Below are 20,433 nucleotides of genomic sequence, written 5' to 3' on the forward strand. Positions count from 1 at the left end.
TGTTCCTTGTTGGTGTTCCCTGGCGGTGTTCCTTGTTGGTGTTCCCTGGCGGTGTTCCTTGTTGGTGTTCCCTGGCGGTGTTCCTTGTTGGTGTTCCCTGGTGGTGTTCCTTAGCAGTGTTCCCTGGTGGTGGGTGCTCCCTGGTGGTGTTCCCTAGCGGTGTTCCCTGGTGGTGTTCCCTGGTGGTGGGTGCTCCCTGGCGGTGTTCCCTGGCAGTGTTCCCTGGCGGTGTTCCCTGGCGGTGTTCCCAGATGGCACCGTGGTGGCCCCCTCACTGGGATACGGCCGAGGCTCAGATCCAGCCTTTGTGTGGCTGCACTGAGAGGCCTCACCAGCACATCCCAGCCACACTCACCAGAGATAGTCCGGGATTCTGGAGACGTGCTCCTGGAAGGCAGGGGAGGTGGGCCCGTCCACATACCAGCGCACAAGCATGTTGATGGTTTTCGAGATCTGCCGGAGACACGGCCCTGTCAGGGCTCTGATCCAGACCCACAGCAGCCCCCAGGGACAGGGTCCCATGCAGCTCACTCAGGGCCAGGAGAGGGGCCTTCTGCTCTAACGGGCGGGACCGAGCGAGGATGGACAACAACTGTGTACCCAGGACCTGACTCAGACACAGGCAGTGTCAGCTAAGGCCATGGCCTGGCTTAGGATGAGGAGGGACCGCACTCCATCAGTGAGAAGGGTTCCAGGAGAAGCCATAGGGGCCAGCCCACAACCAGAGGGGCATGGGCTGTCAGGCGCCTTAGAAACAACACAGGGGACAGAGGCAGGGCCCGAGGGGCCCAGGAAGAGGTGTGGACATGGGACTGCAGTAGCAGGAAATGTCTGCTCCCCTCCTTCCTCAGAGCAGACTGTTCCAGAGGCCCCAACTTCTTATTTATGGATCTTACAAGTCAAGATTCAATTGCAAGCATGTTTCTAACGTGCTTAGTACAGATGTGCTCTATATGGGATTGAACCGAAACCCACACAGAACCACGTCACTGCTGACCGGAAAACAGAGGACCTGCTGCAAGGTCAGTTGGGATTTGTGATTCACTGAGGTGGCATCAGGCCCAGAAAACCCCAGATGCGGCATCAGGGTGGGACTCGGTGGCCCAGTGCCACCGGGGTACATCCAGAGAATGCCAAGGCCAACCCACTACACCGCAGCAGCTACGGCACAGCCCAGGGGCTGCTGACGCTGTCAGGAGGCGGCCCTGCGCCAGCACAGCCCGGGGACTGCACCCTCCAAGGTCACTGAACTAGCCCATACCTGGCCCCCTGTGGGCCCCACAGAAGAGAGAGGTCCGAGTCCCTGGTTAGGCAGGAGGAATCAGGAGTGGAACCCAAGGACCCTGCTACTCCCACCCACCCTGGGCATCTCTAAACCCCCTGGGAGAAGGACAAATAATCAACTATTTGGGGAGGGGAATTCGGAAGGAACCAAGTGAGAAAAAAACGCCCCTCCCAGCTGGCCAGAAAGATCTCAGGAAGGGCCTCCAGGAGAGGACCGGGCACCCCCCAGGACAAGAGCAACTGGAGAACAGGAGGGAGGGTCGAGTGTAGGGGGGCGGCTTCGCTGAGCTGGGCATGCAGGGAACCAGGACAGAAGTCCTCAAACGCCTGTGGGATCTGAGGGCCACCTCCCAAATGGCGGTGCACTAGGCTCCAGGAGACCCTACTCCCAGCTCATGGACTTTACTCTGGACCCCAACCCCCAGCGGCTGCAGCCGGAGGCCGGCGGAGGCACTGACCGGGCCGATGCTGATGCTCTTGGTGAATCGGTCGTCAGCCGCGATGTGCTCATACAGCCGCTGCACGGCCTGCTCCCGCAGGCGGACACTGTGGTGGCTCTCGTACAGGTTGAGGAACGCTGCAGGGGACAGGGGTCAGTGGACGCCAGGCACCAGGACCCTGGCCTCCGCCTGGAGCCCCGCACACCTGGACTTGCCCTTCCCCAGGGTTCCCCATCCCCACTGCCAGACTTGGTTGCTGAGCTCCTCCTTCCCTGCCCAGGAGGGGCACCCCACACCTCCTACACACACCCTTGCTCGGGATGGGCTCCTGAGACTGGAAGTCAGCCCTGCCGGTTCTCAGGGTGGAAGGGCCCGCCTCCTGGGGCCTGGCACAAAGATGGCCCAGTGCCACTGGCAGGGGATGAGTTCATGAATGAGTGGGACAGCCCGACCACGGGCTGCCCTGCCAGCCCCTCAGGAGGCACTCACCATATACCACGTGGAGCAGCCAGCTGTGCGGTGTATACAGCTCATCTGGGGCCACGTTGTTCCTCTGCGCCTGCCAGTTGATGCTGGCGAAGTCCTCCACATAGAGCTCCTGGTGGGGGCAGCTGGCTAGCCTGGCTCAAACCGGGAGGGGCAGTCTCCCACCACCCACCCTCAGGGCCCTGGACCAGCCCCTTCCTGGGTGTGTGTCGGGGGGCCCTCCAGCAATTGACCCTGAGGGTACATGAAGGCCTGGCCATTGTGGCTATGTGCGGACCACTCTGTGGAGTTCCCCAACTCCATGAGCCCCAGGCCTACGCAGAAGCTCATTTCCTCCCTCTGCCCCTCCTCCTTCCCCAGGGCAGGCCTGATAGACATCCTGCACCTCAAACCCCGCCTCAGGGCCTGCTTCCTGAGGACACAGTGTACATCTGCCTCCTGCATCTCTTGAGTCCTGGATGTCCCCCTAAGAACCCCGGGCAACGGCTGCTGCCTGTCCCATAGCACGAGTCCCCTCTGGGCAGAGCTTGGAGGAAGGTGGAGGCCCACTGTGCTCACAGGGCTCTCGGTTCCACAGGGCCCCCAGGTGAGCGGACAGGTGTGGTGAGATTCCAGGAGCCCCAGGCCCTATGGGTCCCAGCCCCAGAAGCCTTCGCTTTGTTCCCTGATGAGGTCCTACCTGGCGGAGGCTCTGGATGAGCGGGTCCTCCGTGGCACTCAGCCGAACAGCGTAGCAGTAGCTCATGGGCAGGTAGACCTGCCGGCAGTGGCACCACAGTGTGGAGGGGTGTGCCGGTGCCCAGTCAGGAAACAGCCTGGGGCAACAGCAGGAGTCACTGGGAGACCCGCAAGACTGAAGCCTGCCACTCCCCCAGGATCCACACCTTGGGCCCTTCCAAGCACGGACACAGGTGGGTGGCTGTTCCCCACCGCATCAGTGCACCTGCGGCATTTCTCAACCGTGCTGCTGAGGGGGACAGTCGAGCCATCGGTGCTCTCCCCAGGGAGCTGCACCTCCTGGTTCAGTTAGCATTTTGTACCCTACAGCCAGGTGAGGGAGCTCCTAAATGCTTAGGATTGTCTGTGGGTTTCTTAGCTGCAACAAACATACCTTGGCAACGTAAAACATCAACAAGGGGAATATGGGGTGAGGGCCCCAGCGAATACTCTTGGCTCTCTTTGCAACTTTTCCAGAAATTGGAAACTATTCCAAAATTTAAAGTTTACTTTTAGGCTAGGCAATCCTAGCACTTTGAGAGGCTGAGGTGGGTGGATCACGAGATCAAGAGATCAAGACCATCCTGGCCAACATGGTGAAACCCTGTCTCCAATAAAAATACAAAAATTAGCTGGGCACGATGGCGCATGGCTGTAGTCCGAGCTAGTTGGGAGGCTGAGGCAGGAGAATCACTTGAACCCAGGAGCCAGAGGTTGCAGTGACCTGAGATGATGCCACTGCACTCCAGCCTGAGTGACAGAGCGAGACTCTGTCACAAAAAAAAAAAAAAAAGACACTAGATAATAAGAAATTAATGTTGGCTTTGCTGGGTATTTAAAAGCATTTGGTTCTGTTTAGAAAAACAAACACTGATCTTTTAAAGGCAAGCACACTGGGTCCGCAGGTGAGGTGTGACGCTGGGACACGTTTCACATTCCGCAGCAAAGGAGACAAGGTCAGCAACAGCAGCACGGGACGCCCCTGCGCAGGCTGCAGGAGGGAGAGCTCCTTCTACTTCTACAGATGCTCAGTTTCCCACAAGATGCAAGCCACCCAGCCCTGCCTGCAGCCTGACTCAGGGTACCCCCATCCACAGCACAGCCTCCTTCCTGCCAAGCTGGGAACCCCCTTTCTGTATCCCTGTAGGACTCAGCTCGATCAAGGACCCCGCCGGGAGCCTAACTGCACCCACCCACAGAACCACCACCCCTCTCTGTCTAACAGCCTGCACCTGACCACTGTCCCTGTCACTCTACTCTTCAGGGAAGCAGCAGCCACCCGACGACCAAGCCAACAGCAGGCATACCACATCTCTGGGAACAGGGTATTGAGGCCTTCCCAGCTGTAAACATTCAGGACAGCCAGCCAGAACTTCCCCCAGGAGGGGATGGCCACAGCACCACCTGAGAGGAAAGAGAATAGGCCCGTGTCATCTGCTTCTTGTCAGCAGAGCCCACGCTGTCTGTAGCTGGGAAGCTTCGCCCTCCAGGAGTCAAGCGTGCCCCTCTCCATGAGCCAAGGGCAGCCTCATGCGATCTTGCAAGCCCATGTGAGAAGCAGGTTCCAGAGTGCTCAGAAATGCCCTGGACGCACGGCCCCTAGGTGAAACCAGTGGCTTTCCTGGGAGTGTTTCCAGCCCCAGGAGAGGTGTTTCCAACCCCTGGCCCCAGGAAGGAGCACATGAAGACAGCCACCTGGAAGGTCCAGGGACACCTCAGTGCTCAGGCGAGCGAGGGGCCCAGGTGCACACATGCCTGGAGAAGGCGATGAGCGGCAGTCAGAGCACACACTCGGCCTCGCACTCTGAGCCAAGCCTGAGCTGCCCCAGTCTGTCATGTCCACTTGGCAGACTGGTCCTGCACGGGAACAATGACAAGCCCCAGACTCCAGAGCAGCTCCGGCACACTGGCCCCACGTGCCAGAGCCACTTCCAGCAGCACTCAGTTCCGGCACAGCCACGCTGTCTAAACATACTGCTGAGGAGTCCCTGCTCCAAACCCCAAAGGGTATGCAAAAGCCAGCAACACCCACGAAGCTGCTGAAGTGCAGCCTGAGCACATTCCTACACCAGGCAGGCGCCAGGACTGTGGCGGGGAACCAGTCAGCAGCCTTGGGAACACAGCATCGAAGACACCAAAGGCTGACAGTGAACTGATGACAAGAGTGACAAGCCCATGAAGGAAGGAGGCAGGATCTCATGGGAATGCATTACAGGACACTCCACCTGGCACGGCAGGTCAGGAAGGGGCCCTTGAAGAAGTAACACTGCAAGTGTGAGCCACCGGGGCGGGAGTGGAAGGTAAGAGGCTCCAGTGCATGGTGAGCCCTGGTGTAGTAAGGACCTTTGAGGAGCTCACAGGTCACCCCTGTGCATGCAGCAGAGAGCAGGCAGGCATGATGGGCTACGGAAGGTCTGGGAAAGGCCGGGGGCAAAAACCAGGCCAGGCTCTGCAGAGCCACAACATGAGCTAGACTTTCTTGGAGCAGCAGGAGCCATGGATTCCCTCGGCTGAAATCACCGTCAGGGCCGACAGGCAAGAGGAGAGGTAGCCAGGCCAGGCTTGACAGGTGCAAGCTGCACGGCTGCCCCCGCCTGCAGCCAGGCTGCCCCCAGAAGGTGGCTTCCTGTGTTCTTCCTCAAGCAACATATTAATGTGTTTCGTTTAAGTCTTGGTCAATTCAGGAAACAAATAATTACCTGGTTGTCTTAATTTGCTTTGCTTTTTTTTTTTTTTAAGAGACACGGTCTCACTCTGCCACCCAGGCTGGAGTGCAGTGGTACAATCAGCTCACTGCAACCCAGAACTCCTGGGCTCAAGTGATCCTCCTGCCTTATTAGCCTACAAGTAGCTGGGACCACAGGTGCATACCATCACACCTGGCTAATATCTTATTGTTTTTGTAAAGACAGGGTCTCACTATGTTGCCCAGGCTGGCCTCAAACTCCTAGGCTCACCTTAGTCTCCCAAAGTGCTGGAATTACAGGCATGAGCCACTGTACCTGGCTCTCAATTTGCTTTTTAAGAAATTATGCATCGGTTAAACAGTTTCTGCCTATTTCTGCTTTGACAAATTCCCTGTTGATGTGTTTTGCCCACTGTTTCATCTGGAGGTGCACCTTTCTATATCTCGTTTGTGAGAGCTCGTTATAGAGCTGACATGATCCCTTGACCCAGCACGTGCTGCACGGGGCATACCTTTCTTGTGAAGAAGGTTCCGGGCGCGTACCACGTCAGGATCATCAGGCCCAACACCCAGAATTCTGAGACAGACATAGTTGAGTGCAGTCCCAAACACAGTGGACTTATCCTCAATGTGCCTACGGGAGCAGAGCACAGGTGGGAAACTGGTATCTGTCCTTACTTCTAAGAAATAAAGCAAAACTTTCTGGAGTTTCCTCAGCAAACTAAGAATGCCAACATCCCTTACCCTGACATAACACGCCAACACAGGAGACACCTGAGCGGCCGCTCTCCAGTTCATGCACCTCCCACGCCACCCGAGCCCCGCTCCATCCACCTAGCCCGCCTGCTCGACACCTTCCCGAGGGCGGTCCACTCTGGGCTACGGCTCTGCTCCCAGTGTGTGCCACGCTGCAGGAAAGCTGTCCAGCTGCCTCCACCTGCTGCCAGCCCAGAGTCCGTGTGGGGAAGCCCTGCAAGAGCTGAGGCAAGAGTCTGAGGCCTCAGTCAGTTTTCATATAAATACTGAATTAGAAAAGAATTAGAGATATAGTTACATAGTTATTCCTATATATAATCATAATCACATAACTATTTACATGCAATCATAAACATATACATATATACAATCATATCATCTCTAATTTTACTAGTAAGTCTCAGGTCATGAAGTAGTCCTTCTCTACAGGTGTGAAGACAAGAGACTGTGGAAATAAAGACACAAGACACAGAGATAGAGAAAAGAGAGTTTGGGCCAGGGGTCCACCGCTACCAAATCTCGGAGACCGGCGGTGCCCCCGAGGGCCTGGACACTGACTTTTACTGAGTACTAAGCAGGAAGCAGGGTAGAAAGGCTGAGGCAACGGTGGTCAGTGACAGGGTCAGGTAAGTCACATGTCTTGGAGACAGGGGCTCAGGATTTTCAAGAAGCCGAGGCGAGGAGAAAACCTAAGGCATCAGCACTTTTTTCACACTTGTCAAGAATATCAAGGACATTAAAATTTATTTTACTATTACTAATTCTTATCTGAGAAGAAAGAGAAGAACCAGGTGCTGACGCAGAACGTGAAAGTAGACGTGGAACGTGACCGCTGAGGCACAGCGTCACACAGAGACAATTAAGTCCCCCGGACGTCTGCGGGCCTCCCTGACAGCCGCCAGGCCTACCACAGGAGCTTGGAGAAGTGGAGTTTTCTCCTCACTCCCCCGAGGAAGGCGACGTCTCGGCCATCTTGGACGTCTCCGTCCCTAGCTGGCTAAACAGCAGGCACTTTCCCAGCGCTGGCACTGCCGCACGGCCGAGGCGTCCTCCAGCAGCCCTTATGCGGGCGTGACAGAGGGCTTAGAGTATCTACCTTAGGGTCACCTCTTTCCCAACACCACTTCGGTTCCGTACTTCTTGACCTGAGACTTATTAGTGAGATTAAAGATTACACGGTTGTCTATACGTATATTTATGATTAATGTGAATAGCTATGGGATTCTTTATGACCATATATAGGAATAACTATGACGCCAAGGCCCCACCTGCACAGCCTCAGCCCACTCCCGTCCTGCTAGGCTCTCCCCAACCCACCCCAGGCCCATAGCTGCCATCCTCCTACCCCCCTGGCAGCTGCCTGGAAACCCAAGCATCTCCCACATGAGAACGCACACGTGCGTGTGCAGTGACACCGGGGCAGGCACACTCACAGGCCCCAGCCGCCGTCGGGTAGCTGCACTGACCGCAGATACCGCGCAATCTCTTCTCTGTATCCGGCTGGCAGAGGGATGCGTGCCACGTGGCAAGTGATCAGGAGGCCTGTGTGGCAGGAGAGATGTTCCTCGCTTTGGGGAGGTGGGCATCGCTGCTAAGACCAGGCCCCTTTCCTCCTGAGTACCCCACTCCAACAGGGAGCTACCTACTTCCCATAAAAACACCCCTGGAAAGGCAATTCCTCCCAGGCCAACAGGCACTTTGGGCACAGGGCCAGAGAAGACGTCAGCCACAGCACAGGCGATGCTCCCTGCCTAGGGCCTGCAGAGCCCACTCAGCCACGCCTGGCTCGCATGACCCTCTGGGTCAGAGAAACACCAAACACTGCACAGCACCTCAGGAAGGCCTCCCCCAAGTGCCCCGAAGGTCCAGAAGGAACCAGCACTTTAGATCAGTGGACCCTCCATGAGGGGAGAGTGTTGGTCTTGCTTTAACATCTGCTGGGAAAAAAATACAGAACTGCTCACCCTTGGATGGGGTGATACCTACTTGCTTATTCATATTTTCCTGTTTCATAGATTTTTTATAAGCATATGCCGCTTTGCAAATGTCAGGGGGGAGGGAGCGACAATAAATATTATCTACTAAGAACCTCCGTCCCCAGCCTGGTCCTCTCAGGCACGGTGCTCACAGGCCACCCTCCACCTCCACTCCCCATGCTTGGTTCCATCAGCCATGCGCCCCCAGAGCCTGGCATGGGGCAGGTCTCAGGGCAGACCCCAGCCACATGTGCCATGGAATGAATGCCTGACTCTGGCTTAGAGCATCAGAAGCCCTAGTGGACAAAGCATACAGACATGCCCTGGAAGGAGAGATGGGCTGAGAAACACTGCACGGGTTCACATAAAATGAGCTATCCCAAAACACGCCTGTCTCTTCCTATCAGTTATGATGCTGTTAGGACAGGGAAATGTGCAGACAGGAGCAGAGCCGGTCTGCAGAGCCAGCATCTTCCTGATCTTACAGGCAAGGAAACTGAGGCACAGCCAGTAAATGGTGGGGCTAGGTCAGAGCCCTTTCAGTGCTCACCACAGTGCTGCCAGTGCCACACAGGCACACTCGACGGGAGCTGTCTACACAGGATCGTGGACTCCAGGAGCATTTTCCAAAGTCCAGAAAGAAGGAAGAAAAGACCCAACTCACAGCCAGCCCACAGGAAGGGTCCCAGCAAGCTCAGCCCAGAGCCAAAGCAGCAAGAACAAAACAACACAGTAACCCAACTGACCAAACACCACAGCGTGCCTGACACTGCACATAACCAAACCTGATTCCAATCCAGTCACAGATGAGGCTACAGAGGCAAAGTGAGGCTGACTCATCTCCTGACCAACTCTATGTCATCGTCTTACCATGAGCCAAGGGAAGAAAGAGCACCTCAACTTCCCCTAACGACAGACCCTCAAATCCCAGGACAGAAAAACTCAGTGCTGTACAGTCCAGGTGGCAGCAGGGCTGGGAGTCAAAGCAGAGATGGAATCCCAGTGCTCGTCTTGCTAGTCTGGTGGCCTGGAATAAATATGCCTCGGTTTCCTAATGGATCCCATTAGGCTTATTCTAAGGACTAAAAGAAGAGCAGGCCTTGAGGAGGGCTTGGACTGCAGTAAACACCATGGAACCATTTTTAACATTAAAGGCCAACTCTTCCCAAACTAACACGTAAGCCCGATGCAACTTCATTCAAAGTCCCAACAGGTTTTATTCTGGGACAGAATCAGGATAAAGGCAATTTGGATGAGTAAATGGATAGACACAGCTAAGAGATGTTTTAAAAAGAAAGGCGACGAAGGTATATAAGAACTTTAAATCGACAGCGTGGTAAAGAAAACGACGTATCAATGAGCTATCACGGAAAGAAACCCTACTTATGTAGGAACTCACGTCAGTGAAACAATGTGATCACAAGTCCTAGGGAGAAGGTCCTATTGCGTAGGGAATTTCCCATTTTACAAGGCTGAGGATTTCTGTGAAGAAACACTCCCAGGATGCAAAATAGTCTCGTGTAGCCAAAGCAGTTCAGTACCCAGGCAGTCCAACTGCTATCCCCCTCCTACTCACTGGTCTGAACCTGAAGCTCCCCTGCATGAGCTCCCCTGCAATAGCTCAAGATAAGTTCACAGCAGTTATCAGCTTCCCACCCACCACTCGGCCCACCTACAGCCCCTTGGCATAGGCTGGGCCTTCCACCTGGAATGCCCATCCCACTCTGTGCTGAGACTTCAAAGCCCAGCTTCCTCCTCCCTCAAGGCAACAGACCCCTAGAGAACCACTTGCTTCCCTTATCAGAGGGCCTGTCATCCTACATGGCCAAGGCTAGCTGATCCCCTAGCACCGACAGCACGTGGACTTTGACACGGGGCAGAGTTTGCTAGTCCTTTCCTATGTAAGCTCCCGGATTTTCACCTCTTCATCAAAACCCTAGACCAGGCTGGGCCAGGATCCCAAGGATGACCCAGGGTGGCCGCACCCTCGGGCTGGGGCAGCACACTCCTACCTGGCAGGAGGAAAAGTGGGCCACCGTAATCACCCGTCCAGTGCCCATCCTCAGCCTGCAGCCCCATGTAAAACGTCATCCCGTTCAGAGCCCCCTCGCAGGCGGTGTGGGCTTTGGGCAAGTCCTTAAAGTAATTCTTCTGTAAAGAGACCAAAAAAAAAAAAAAAGAGAGAGAGAGAGAGCGAGCTGAGGGTCCTGCTGCCCGGCCAGAGGAGCCCTCCTCACACACAGCCCAAGTCAAAATAGTGAATCTAAATTACTGCAAAAGTTTCAGCTGTTTCCATCAAAAGTATGAAACTCTGATGCGCGTGTCACATCTCGGCAAAGTAAAAGGACAGTTCCACATTTTCATTGCTTCACTTTCCAGTCACGGATTCTTCACAACTTCTCCAAGATGTCTGTATAAACCAGGCACCAAAGGGTGGGGCGGGGCACGGATGCCCCCTGGGTCCTGGACTCGAGCCTCTCAGAAAGGGCCCAAAGGATGGCACAGCCTCTCCCACGGCGGCCAGGGCTTGGCGGAGACCAGCCAAATCTCTTACAACGCACGCAACTAAGACACTGGGTCCAAAAACTTTTTGTGCATAAAAACAAAATTACGGCCGGGCGCGGTGGCTCACGCCTGTAATCCAAGCACTTTGGAGGCCAAAGCGGGCGGATCACCTCAGGTCGGGAGTTCAAGACCGGCCTGACCAACATGGTGAAACCCCGTCTTCAAAAAAAAAAAAAAAAAAAGTTACAAGTGTCTTTGTAAGTCAGAAATTATCTCAAAATAAGATGCTAAAAAACATCAGGCGTGTCCTGTGCGTGGCATGGAGACGAAGGGGCCGCGCTCGCAGCTCTCCCGGGCGCTCGCAGCACCCACCCTTCCGAGAGAAACCAGCTCCTCGCGGCTCCCCGCTCAGCGCCCCGCGGGGGTCCCAGCGCTCGCGGACGCTCCGCGGAAGCCACTTACGGTGTCCAGCCCCAGGGCGTGGGCCTCCAGGCCGGTCTGCCCGCGGCCGGCGCGCTCGTCCTGCAGGTAGGTCCACGTCTGCCGGCCCATCTCGCAGCTGAGCCGCCAGCGCCCGAGGTCAGTGGCGGGCTCGGTCTTGTAGGGGCCCCCTCGGCGCCGCAGACACCTGAGGGCCACCGGCCATCAGCGACCCCGGCCCCGCCCCCCCGGCCGCCGGCCCACTGCCCGCGGCGCGCTCTCCTCAGCACCCAGGACCACCCCGCATTCGCCAGGGGCCCGGGGCGCGGGGACTCACGTGCCGTCCGCCATCGCCGCGGCCGAGCTCTACGCCGCACGCCACACGCCGCCCGCTCCCGGACACGCCGCCCGGCCCCGCCTCCCTCACGCGCACTACGCAGGCGCCGGCCTCGGCCGACGCTCAGGCCCAGGTGGGCCGATGCCCGCGCAACCAATCAGAGCCCCGCGAGCGTGCGCCCGGGGTGTGCCAGGCGACGACAGTGGCTGAGCGCGCGGCGCCCCACGCGGAGTGGGGCGGGGCATGAGGGGCAGGGCTAGTGGGTGGGGCGGGGGGGGCGGGGTGGTGGGTGGAGCCGACGGGGCGGGGAGAGGTGGGTGGGGCCCTGTTGGCGGGGGCGGAGGGGCGGGGCCGGTGGGGGGGCGTGGGTGGGGCTAGTGGGGGGGCGTGGGGCGGGCCGGTGGGTGGGGCGTGGGGCGGGGAAGGTGGGTGGGACTGGCGGCAGGGGGCGGGGCCTCTCGCGCGCCTTCAGGGGCAGCGTGTCCCGGGAGCTTAGCCCGGTGCGCCGCGCTCTGAGGTGAGGGTATCTCTGAGGGTCGGGTCAGGAGGGTCCCGCCGGAGGTCAGAGGGAAGGACGATGTGGGGAGCGAGGCTCGAGCGAGGGACGGTGCGGAGGTCAGGTGGCAGGGAGTCGCTCTTGCGCCGCAGGATTTGCCGGGACGCCAGGGCCCGGGGTGGGGGTGGGAGGCCGCCCTGAGGTGAAGTGGGCGCGGGCAGGAGGCGCCAGGGCGAGACCCGGCGGAGGGCGGGGAGGAGCGGAGGGCGCCGCCGGGCGTCCCTGGGAAGCCGAGACCGGCGCGGTCTTCGCCCGGGGCGTGTGTGCGTCGTGGTGAGGCCGAGGGGCCAGAAGCCCTGGAGCCCCGGGCGGGGAAGGGCTGCGTCGTCGGCCGGGGCCAAGCGCGGGAGAGCTCACGGGGCCGCTGGAGTTCGGGGGGACCCCAGGAGAAACTGAAGGTGAAAACCTGAGCAGCAGAAGGAGGTGACCGCGCTTGGAAGGGACAGCCGGGCGCAGCAGGGCTGTCGGGGGGGGGGTGGAAACGTGGCTGCTGGAAACGTGGCCGACGTCTGCAGGCTGCAACCGTGGGCCCGAAGTCAGGTCAAGGACCCGGAAGACCCCAGCGCGTCTGCATCTGCCCCACAGAATCCCTAACGTCCGGTCACTACTGCCCCAGCCTAATGAGCGTCTCTGCAGCCACCTCTCAATTCCTGCCCGAAAGTTGGAAGGGAGAGTGGACAAAAGGAAAACCACCCACAGGCACCTTCCCGCAGTGGAATAGCGGGTTTACACAATCGAGGATACTCAACTCTTCCTATCCCAGTTCAGAAACAAATGAAAAAGACACAGCGATAAGATGGGTGGATATCAAAATGTCAGCCTTGCCACAAATAAAAAGCTAGTTTGAAGGACAAAGCTTAAATCTGCAAGATTTAAAAAAGCAAGAGGTCAGGCTACGAAATCACCCCTGAATCAGAAAAACGTATCCCCCAGCCTCTGGGCCATAGAGCTGCCTCATCAAGCTCTATGCAATTGAGTGCCGACTAGAAGACACCTCTGCCCCGCGCCCCAGTCAAACCACAGACCCCAGAAAGAACACTCAGAGGGACCTGAGCGCACTCCACCCTATCTGTTCTCTGAAATACAACCAAATAGTCACTCCACTTCTCTGGAAGCAGAAAGAGACTGAAAGTTTTTCTCCAGGTAAATCCCTCCATGTAGAAACATGAAGAGGAGGAATAAGGGGCTTCAGCCTGCATGGAATCTCAGACTCTGAATCTGGCAAAGCTAGGTGAGGGAAGAGGTTTCAATGGGAAAAGAGTTTTAGTTTTGATATTTTAGTGGACTGGACTTTTTTATGAGTAAAATAACCCACCTTTTTCATATTTAAAAGAAAAGAAAAAACTGTAAAATACGTCTGAGAATTGACACAAGTAAGCTTCTAGGGGCAGTCATGAGAAAAAACAATGCTTCTATCTGCTTACATACTGCCACATCCAGCTTGATTATTAAGCCAGATTCTAAGGCTCTGAGGATTTTGGTCTGAACAATTGGGTATATGGTGCTGGTCATTTACTAAAATAGAGAAGGTGTCTTTTACTTATTTAGAGACAGGATCTCAGTCTGTCACCCAGGTGGGGATGCAGTGGCACAATCATTAGCTCACTGCAGCCTCAAACTCCAGGGCTTAAGTGATCCTCTGGGCTCAGCCTCCCGAACCGCTGGGACTACAGGCCTGTGCCACCACACCTGGCTAATTTTTTTTTTTTTTTGAGACGGAGTTTCGCTCTTGTTACCCAGGCTGGAGTGCAATGGCGCGATCTCCGCTCACCACAACCTCCGCCTCCTGGGTTCAGGCAATTCTCCTTCCTCAGCCTCCTGAGTAGCTGGGATTACAGGCACGCGCCACCATGCCCAGCTAATTTTTTGTATTTTTAGTAGAGACAGGGTTTCACCATGCTAACCAGGATGGTCTCGATCTCTTGACCTCGTGATCCACCCGCTTCGGCCTCCCAAAGTGCTGGGATTACAGGCGTGAGCCACCGCGCCTGGCCACCTGGCTAATTTTTAAGTTTGTTAGAGACATGGGTCTTACTACATTGTCCAGGATGGTCTCGAACTCCTGGCCGCAAGCAGTCCTCCCACTTTAGCCTTCCAAAGTGTTGGGATTATAGGCATGAGCCACCACATCTGGCCTAAAATAGGGAAAGTTTGATTGGAAAGTTCAGTTTAAGTAGGGACAAGTTATACTAGCGATGCTTATTAGATATTCAAGTGAAATGCTGAGTAGGCTGGCATTCAGGAGAGAAGATAATGCTAGAGACAGGTATTTGGGAGTCATCTGCTTTCAGGTAGTGTTTGAAATCATGAGATTGGACAAGATCAACTAGGAAATGCACATACAAAAAAGAGAATTCCAGCAGGAGCCCTGGGGCACCAACCTTTTCCAGTATAGAGGAGTGGCCACAGAGAGAAGGAAAACCAGAAGAATATGTAGACATAATATAAGTGAAGATATGGTGATCTTTGCTGAGGCTTTGAAGGGATTGCAAAATGAAGACTGAAGTATTATTGGATGTAACAAAGCAATGTATTGGTGACTGACGAGCTATCTCAGGAGACATGGGGAGAAAACTCTAATGGCAGTTTTAAAAGAAATTTCCAGTTAAACATGGCAGATTGAGCATAGGCATTAACTTCCACTTCCTGCCCAAACCCTACTCACTTAAGTAATAAAAGACATAAAAACCCACAAAGAATGGGAGAGGAGACACCAGTAAGCAAGAGAAGTCAACAAAATTACAGAGGCAGGGAATGGATGAAGAAGTTATAACTGACTTAGCCAGACAAAGTTGAAACTTAATATTTGTGGGTGAAGTCAAGAAGAAAGAGACCAGTCCTGCCAGCGAACACCAGGAAGGTGTCGAAATTGGAATAACTGGTGGAAAATTTTTGTAAGGAACAGTGTGACCATAGATTCCCCTCTCTTGGGTGGAGGAAGCCTGCAGTTGAATCAGAGTAGATGTGACCTCAGGCATGAGGCATAGCTGAGGGCCACTGAAAGCAGAGGAATTAAGTGAAAGTCTACACATGTGGGTCCAGGCTCACTTCTCCCACTCAGCCAGATAGCATGAGATAGAAGTGGAAGGATTCCTCTGGAGCAGCTGGTCCACAAGAAACATCCTGCAAACACTGGCAACTATGACCCAGTAGCAAAACAGAAACCTATTAGCTGTCAGACTGTGTACCCATTGACACAGTTTCCAACAAGCTCCTTAGAGCCCCATCATCAGCATGAGCCAGACATTTGAGGAAAACAGTGCAACATTACCTCCAGCCATGCAAGTGATCCATCGTGGACAGCTGATCCAGTCAAGCCTTCAGATGACTGTAACCTCAGGCAATACCTGACTGCAGTTGCATGAGAGATCCCAAGAGAAAGCTGCCCAGCTGAATCCTCCGCAAATTTAAGCTACTATATTTGGATAATTTGTTCAATAGCAATAAAAACTAGGAAAAAGGACTACAAAATACCAAGCACAATAAATTGGGCAGGGGTTGGTGAGGGGGTGGGGAGGCAACATATCAAGTAATGTTGTTGAGAAATTTGAGACCACCAGGAATAGAGGTGATCTCAAGAATTTCTGGCAACAAAAAAGCAAAAACACAAGGGAATGATTTGCAATCTAAAATTCTATTCCCATTCAAATGATGAATCAAACATAAGGATAAGTCAAAAAAAAAAAAAAAAGAAAACCCATTTCTTTACTCTCACAACATGCTTTTGACACCAGATGTAAAGGATTTCTTCCCATCAGCAAGCAAGCAATCAGTTCTGCAGCAGACACCAGCCAGGTATCTGCTTCAGTCCTGCACCGTGTATCTGGAGATAGCAGCAGATCACACAAGTTGAGGACTTCGTCCCACAAGACTGAGCCCCACGTCCAGTGTCAATCACAAGCCCCAGGTTGTTTTACCTGTCCTTCTGGGTTCCCATGACCCCTTCCTTGGCTTTAATTTGCTAGAGCAGTTCACAGAACTCAGGGAAACACACGTTTATTACAGAGGATAAAGGCTACAAATAAACAGCCAGATGAAAAGATACACACGGTGAGGTCTAGAAGGGTCCCGAGAGCAGGAGCTTCTGTCTGCAAGGAGCTGGGGTGTGCCATTCTCCCGCCATGTGGACATGTTCTTGTCCACCTTTCTGGAAGCCCCCACACATCTGGCTATCCACAAGCTCTCTGAACTCTGTCCTTTTGGGTTTTTAGGAGGCTTCATTACACAGGCATGATGGATTAAATCATTGGCCACTGATGATCAACGTACTTTCAGTCCCTCTCCCCCAGCCTCTGGGAGTTTAGGGGGTGGGCTCAAAGTTCCAACCCCTCTAGATCATGTTCTGGTCTTTCAGATGACCAGTCCCTATCCTGAAACTACATAGGTGCTGCCAGCCATCAGTCATCTTACTAGCATATAAAAAGACATTTTGCAGATTCCAAGGATTTTAGGAGTTGCATGTCAGAAAGCAGAGGCAAAGACCAAATATATATTTGATAATATTACAGTAGAAATAAAGACATTTTAGATATTCAAGCTCAGAAGGCTACTAAAGGACAGGCTTTATCAAGAGAAAACCAAGGAAGAGGAAAATATTATTCAGAATCCAGGAAATGTCCAAGCTATGGCAGGAAGACAGGGTTCCCAGAGGATCATCTCTAAGAGAAAGTGGAGCATACTGCCTGATGCACATGACTTTGTTGGGAAGAGCTTTACACTTAGGGAAGTGAAGTAGTGACAGGAGCATAGAAAACCAATCAAATGAAAAAAAATTCAATTATTAACTCCAGGAAAAATCAACAATTATACCTAAAGGAAATATAGTCATAAACTAATAAAGGGCTCAACAGCAAATGGTAAACATAGTTATACTAAACTGTGAATGCAGGTTTCAGCCAATATTATATTAAACTCTTTAGGGAGACTAATAGAGGAAATGTGGGTGTCGAGGGTGGGGGTGATTACACGTTGCAGGAAAGACAGTTAAGAGAAGCTAACTCCTTCCATTGTAGGAAGTCAACCATCTCTAAAGTCAAGATTAAAAAATAGCATTATTTAAGTTTTTACATGAAGTTAATCACTGAAGATCCCTGAGTTGAGTAATGTGTGTTTGGGGAAGCAGGGATTGGATGGTGGATTTGGTGGAGGAGTGGAGGAGGTTCTCTTCTTAGTGCTGTTGTTTTTTCAGTGAAACAAGGACATGATCTAAGAATGTTGGTGGTTTGAAGAGAATGAGAAGACATGAAATTGAGTCTGGGGATGGAGGATTACAGTTAGGAGATGCTGAGTGCCAGTTTAAGATTGGTGGTCATATTCAACGTCACCAAGTCTATTAATACTTCTTTCTGTATGTGGCTCAGATTTAACCCCTCTTCACACCAATTGCTAGCGAGCTCAGGCTTATTCCCTTTGAATTTCACCTGGATGGCTGCAGCACCCACCTCTCAAGATTGCTGCCCCAAATGCCATTTTTCTCTGCCTAACATTCAACAACTGGTTCTCACAGCTCTTAGAACAAGGCAACAACAATCTCCAATCTCACCCTGTTGGCCTGTTCCCCCTCACTTGGCCACACAACCAAACTGGTACCTCCAAGCTTTCATCATGTCCTCTTCTTAAGTACACTGTCCCCAGCCACACCCCTGCACGCCTCTCTAGGAATCCTGCTTTCTCTTCTACCCAACCAGACCCTGTTCCATCCTGTTTTCTCCCTGCTACCAGTTCAGGCCCATGCCTTGTGTACATTCTCTGAGAGTTATGTACAGATACACCTGCTCACTCTCCTGGATGTAATCTGGGTGAGCCTGGCAGGCAGGGGCCCTGTGCCTTAATTCATCTCTGCATCACTGATGTCTGACACATCAAGGACTGCAAGTTTGCTGAGAGAATGAATCGCCCGTTACACATGGAAATGTAAGCTCCAAACTGCCTCAGAGCATATGCTGGTGGGTGACAGTCTGCCGAGGTCATGAAAATAGAATACTGAAGATGTCCCACAAGGTCAACAACTTTTCATTATGAAAAACTGGGAGACTTTGACATTTAAATGGTTTATTTGCATGATTAACAATCACACTTCCAACAGTGCATCAAGCATCTGAGAATAACATTATTTTGAGTAAAAACAAACTCTTCTGGAGAGACCCCCCTTCCCCACAGGTCAGGCTGCTCAAATGTCCACCATATCTAGCAATGCAGAGAGATGGAGCTCAGAGGCAACTTCCTCTTCCCTTGAACTCTGGATCAGCCTTTCCAGGTGCGTTAGCCGTTCGGTCAGACATGTTCCTGTCACCTCTGACAGCTGCAGTTGCTCCCTTGTCGTGTCATTCTATTTGAATAAAAAAGAAACTAAAGAGTTCTGGGATGTCAATAAACCACGACCTATTCTCTGTGAAGTGGGTAGATCTGGATCATGTTAGAAACCTCATCTGAGTAGTCATTTATTTTTTAGAGGGAAAAATTACCAATTGTACATCCTTCCAGCCTCATTTAGCTTGTACAATCAGCTGGTATCTGCACATAGACCGTCTGCCTTTGTATTCTATCATGAACGATTTCCAGTGTCAGTCATCTTTCACCCAGGCTGGAATGCAGTGGTGTAATCATAGCTCACTGCAGCCTCAAACTCCTGGGTTCAAGTGATCGTCGCAGCTCAGCCTCCTGAGTAGCTGGGACAACAGGCATGCCCTGGCTAATTACTTATTGTAGAGATGAGATCTCTTTTATGTTGCCCAGGCTGGACTCAAACTCCTGGGCTCAAGTGATCCTCCCTTCTCAGCCTCCCAAAGTGCTGGGATTACAGGCATGAGCCACCGCACCCAGCCAGTCATTTTTAGAAAATATCATTGTCAAGGGCTGTGAAGTATTCTATCGCATGAATGTATTATAATTGTTTAATCAGACTCCCATCTTCAGATATTTAGTCTTTTTCTACTTTTGTACAGTATAACTAATACTATAGTAAACATTTTTATACATTAGTTTTAGTGAATATCTGCTAATTTCTTTAGGTCAGAATTGGTAATTCAAAGGGTATGAATATTTTAAAAATATCTGCCAAACTGATAAATGGAAACAGTATGTCATTTTAATTTGCTTTTCCCCCCTACTGAAGAGCTTCCTAAAGCCAGTCCGGGAGCACAGTTTTTACCTGTCCGGTGGCACATATCTGTGATTAAAACTCTGTTTTTGCATCTTTAACTACTGAAGGAAGAATGGTAAGTAAGTAAAAAGACCTTAGGGTTTGGAGCCAGTTGGATATGGCTCTGAGTAAGCAACCCTAACCACTCACTACTGGAATACCCTTGAGTGAGGCATTGACTTCCGGGAGCTTACCTTCCTCATTCATTAATTTTCCTCAAGAAAAACTAATCCCAGATTGGCTGGGCACCGTGGCTCATGCCTGTAATCCCAGCACTTTGGGAGGCCAAGGTGGGTGGATCACCTAAGGTTGGGAGTTCGAGACCAGCCTGACCAACACGGAGAAACCCTGCATCTACTAAAAATACAAAATAAGCCAGGCGTGGTGGCACATGCCTGTAATCCCAGCTACTCAGGAGGCTAAGGCAGGAGAATCACTTAAACCCGGGAGACGGAGGTTGCACGAGCAGAGATCGCACCATTGCGTTCCAGCCTGGGCAATAAGAGCAAAACTCCATCTCAAAAAAAAATATAAAAAGAAATGAAAATAGAAAAATTAATCTCAGAAGAGAGCTCTGGGTAATCCCAAAGCTCAGACAAAATTTGCTCTGACAGAAGCTGCTGTCATCACCTTAATGCCCTTAACTACACATCAGCGGCTACAGGTCTTATTCAGTTCTTAAGAATATTTCAATTCTATTATTTATTTCATAGGCAGAAACTCAAAATCACTTGGGTCTCTATAACAATGATATGATAAAAGTTAAAAAAAAGGTCTAATTTTAGCTAATAATTTGTTGGTCATCACAACATCATAGGATAAATTTTCCCCAGCCATTCTCTCAATCTTTAATTCTTATGTAAATGACAAACATACTTTCTTCTCACCTGTGGGCTAGTAGTTATAGGTATTTTCATCACAGATTCAATATTGTGAGAAATGGACACTAGAGTCTGAGGAAGATAGAGGGGAAGGGAAGTTAAATCCGTGAATGCTCCTGAGTCTTCAGACAACCATTGCTGAAGTTGATCTTCAAACCTGAAACAATATATGATCATAAAAATATTTGAGCATCAGGAAGTTAACAATTGTTCATTAATCTTCTATATATACTTGAGAACTTTTTGAG

The 20,433-nt window shown here is 52.3% G+C and overlaps 2 protein-coding genes across 13 annotated transcripts in view; both read right to left on the minus strand.

Annotated features, from left to right (window-relative positions):
* Positions 1-11,626, minus strand: part of LSS (lanosterol synthase) — a 34,369-nt gene extending 22,743 nt beyond the window's left edge. For 2 of the 10 annotated variants that reach the window (XR_010343949.1, XM_064380266.1), the window contains exons 1-9: positions 10,618-10,965; positions 10,358-10,496; positions 7,803-7,911; positions 6,126-6,247; positions 4,235-4,331; positions 2,890-3,025; positions 2,214-2,322; positions 1,743-1,861; positions 356-453 (exon numbers count right to left, since the gene is read on the minus strand). Coding sequence is in view for 8 of the 10 variants with exons in the window: in XM_064380266.1 (XP_064236336.1) it covers positions 356-453; positions 1,743-1,861; positions 2,214-2,322; positions 2,890-3,025; positions 4,235-4,331; positions 6,126-6,247; positions 7,803-7,911; positions 10,358-10,496; positions 10,618-10,641 (953 nt within the window). In the remaining 2 variants the exon portion in view is untranslated. Of the gene's footprint in view, positions 1-355; positions 454-1,742; positions 1,862-2,213; positions 2,323-2,889; positions 3,026-4,234; positions 4,332-6,125; positions 6,294-6,357; positions 7,773-7,802; positions 7,912-8,895; positions 9,681-10,357; positions 10,497-10,617; positions 10,982-11,312; positions 11,397-11,607 lie in introns of those variants that run through there. The other 8 variants (XR_010343950.1, XM_064380270.1, XM_064380268.1 and 5 more) reach the window with 7 other exon arrangements.
* A 6,571-nt stretch (positions 11,627-18,197) lies between these two features.
* The window catches only part of MCM3AP (minichromosome maintenance complex component 3 associated protein), a 53,635-nt gene continuing 51,399 nt past the window's right edge, over positions 18,198-20,433 (minus strand). For all 3 annotated transcript variants that reach the window (XM_064380275.1, XM_064380274.1, XM_064380276.1), the window contains exons 28-29: positions 20,192-20,342; positions 18,198-18,491 (exon numbers count right to left, since the gene is read on the minus strand). In XM_064380275.1, the coding sequence (XP_064236345.1) occupies positions 18,333-18,491; positions 20,192-20,342 (310 nt within the window). In that variant the 3' untranslated portion in view covers positions 18,198-18,332. The remainder of the gene's footprint in view (positions 18,492-20,191; positions 20,343-20,433) is intronic.

Source organism: Aotus nancymaae, unplaced genomic scaffold (genome assembly GCF_030222135.1).
Source record: "Aotus nancymaae isolate 86718 unplaced genomic scaffold, 86718_ANA_hifiasm-v0.15.2.pri h1tg000022l_1, whole genome shotgun sequence".
Taxonomy (NCBI): Eukaryota; Metazoa; Chordata; class Mammalia; order Primates; family Aotidae; genus Aotus; species Aotus nancymaae.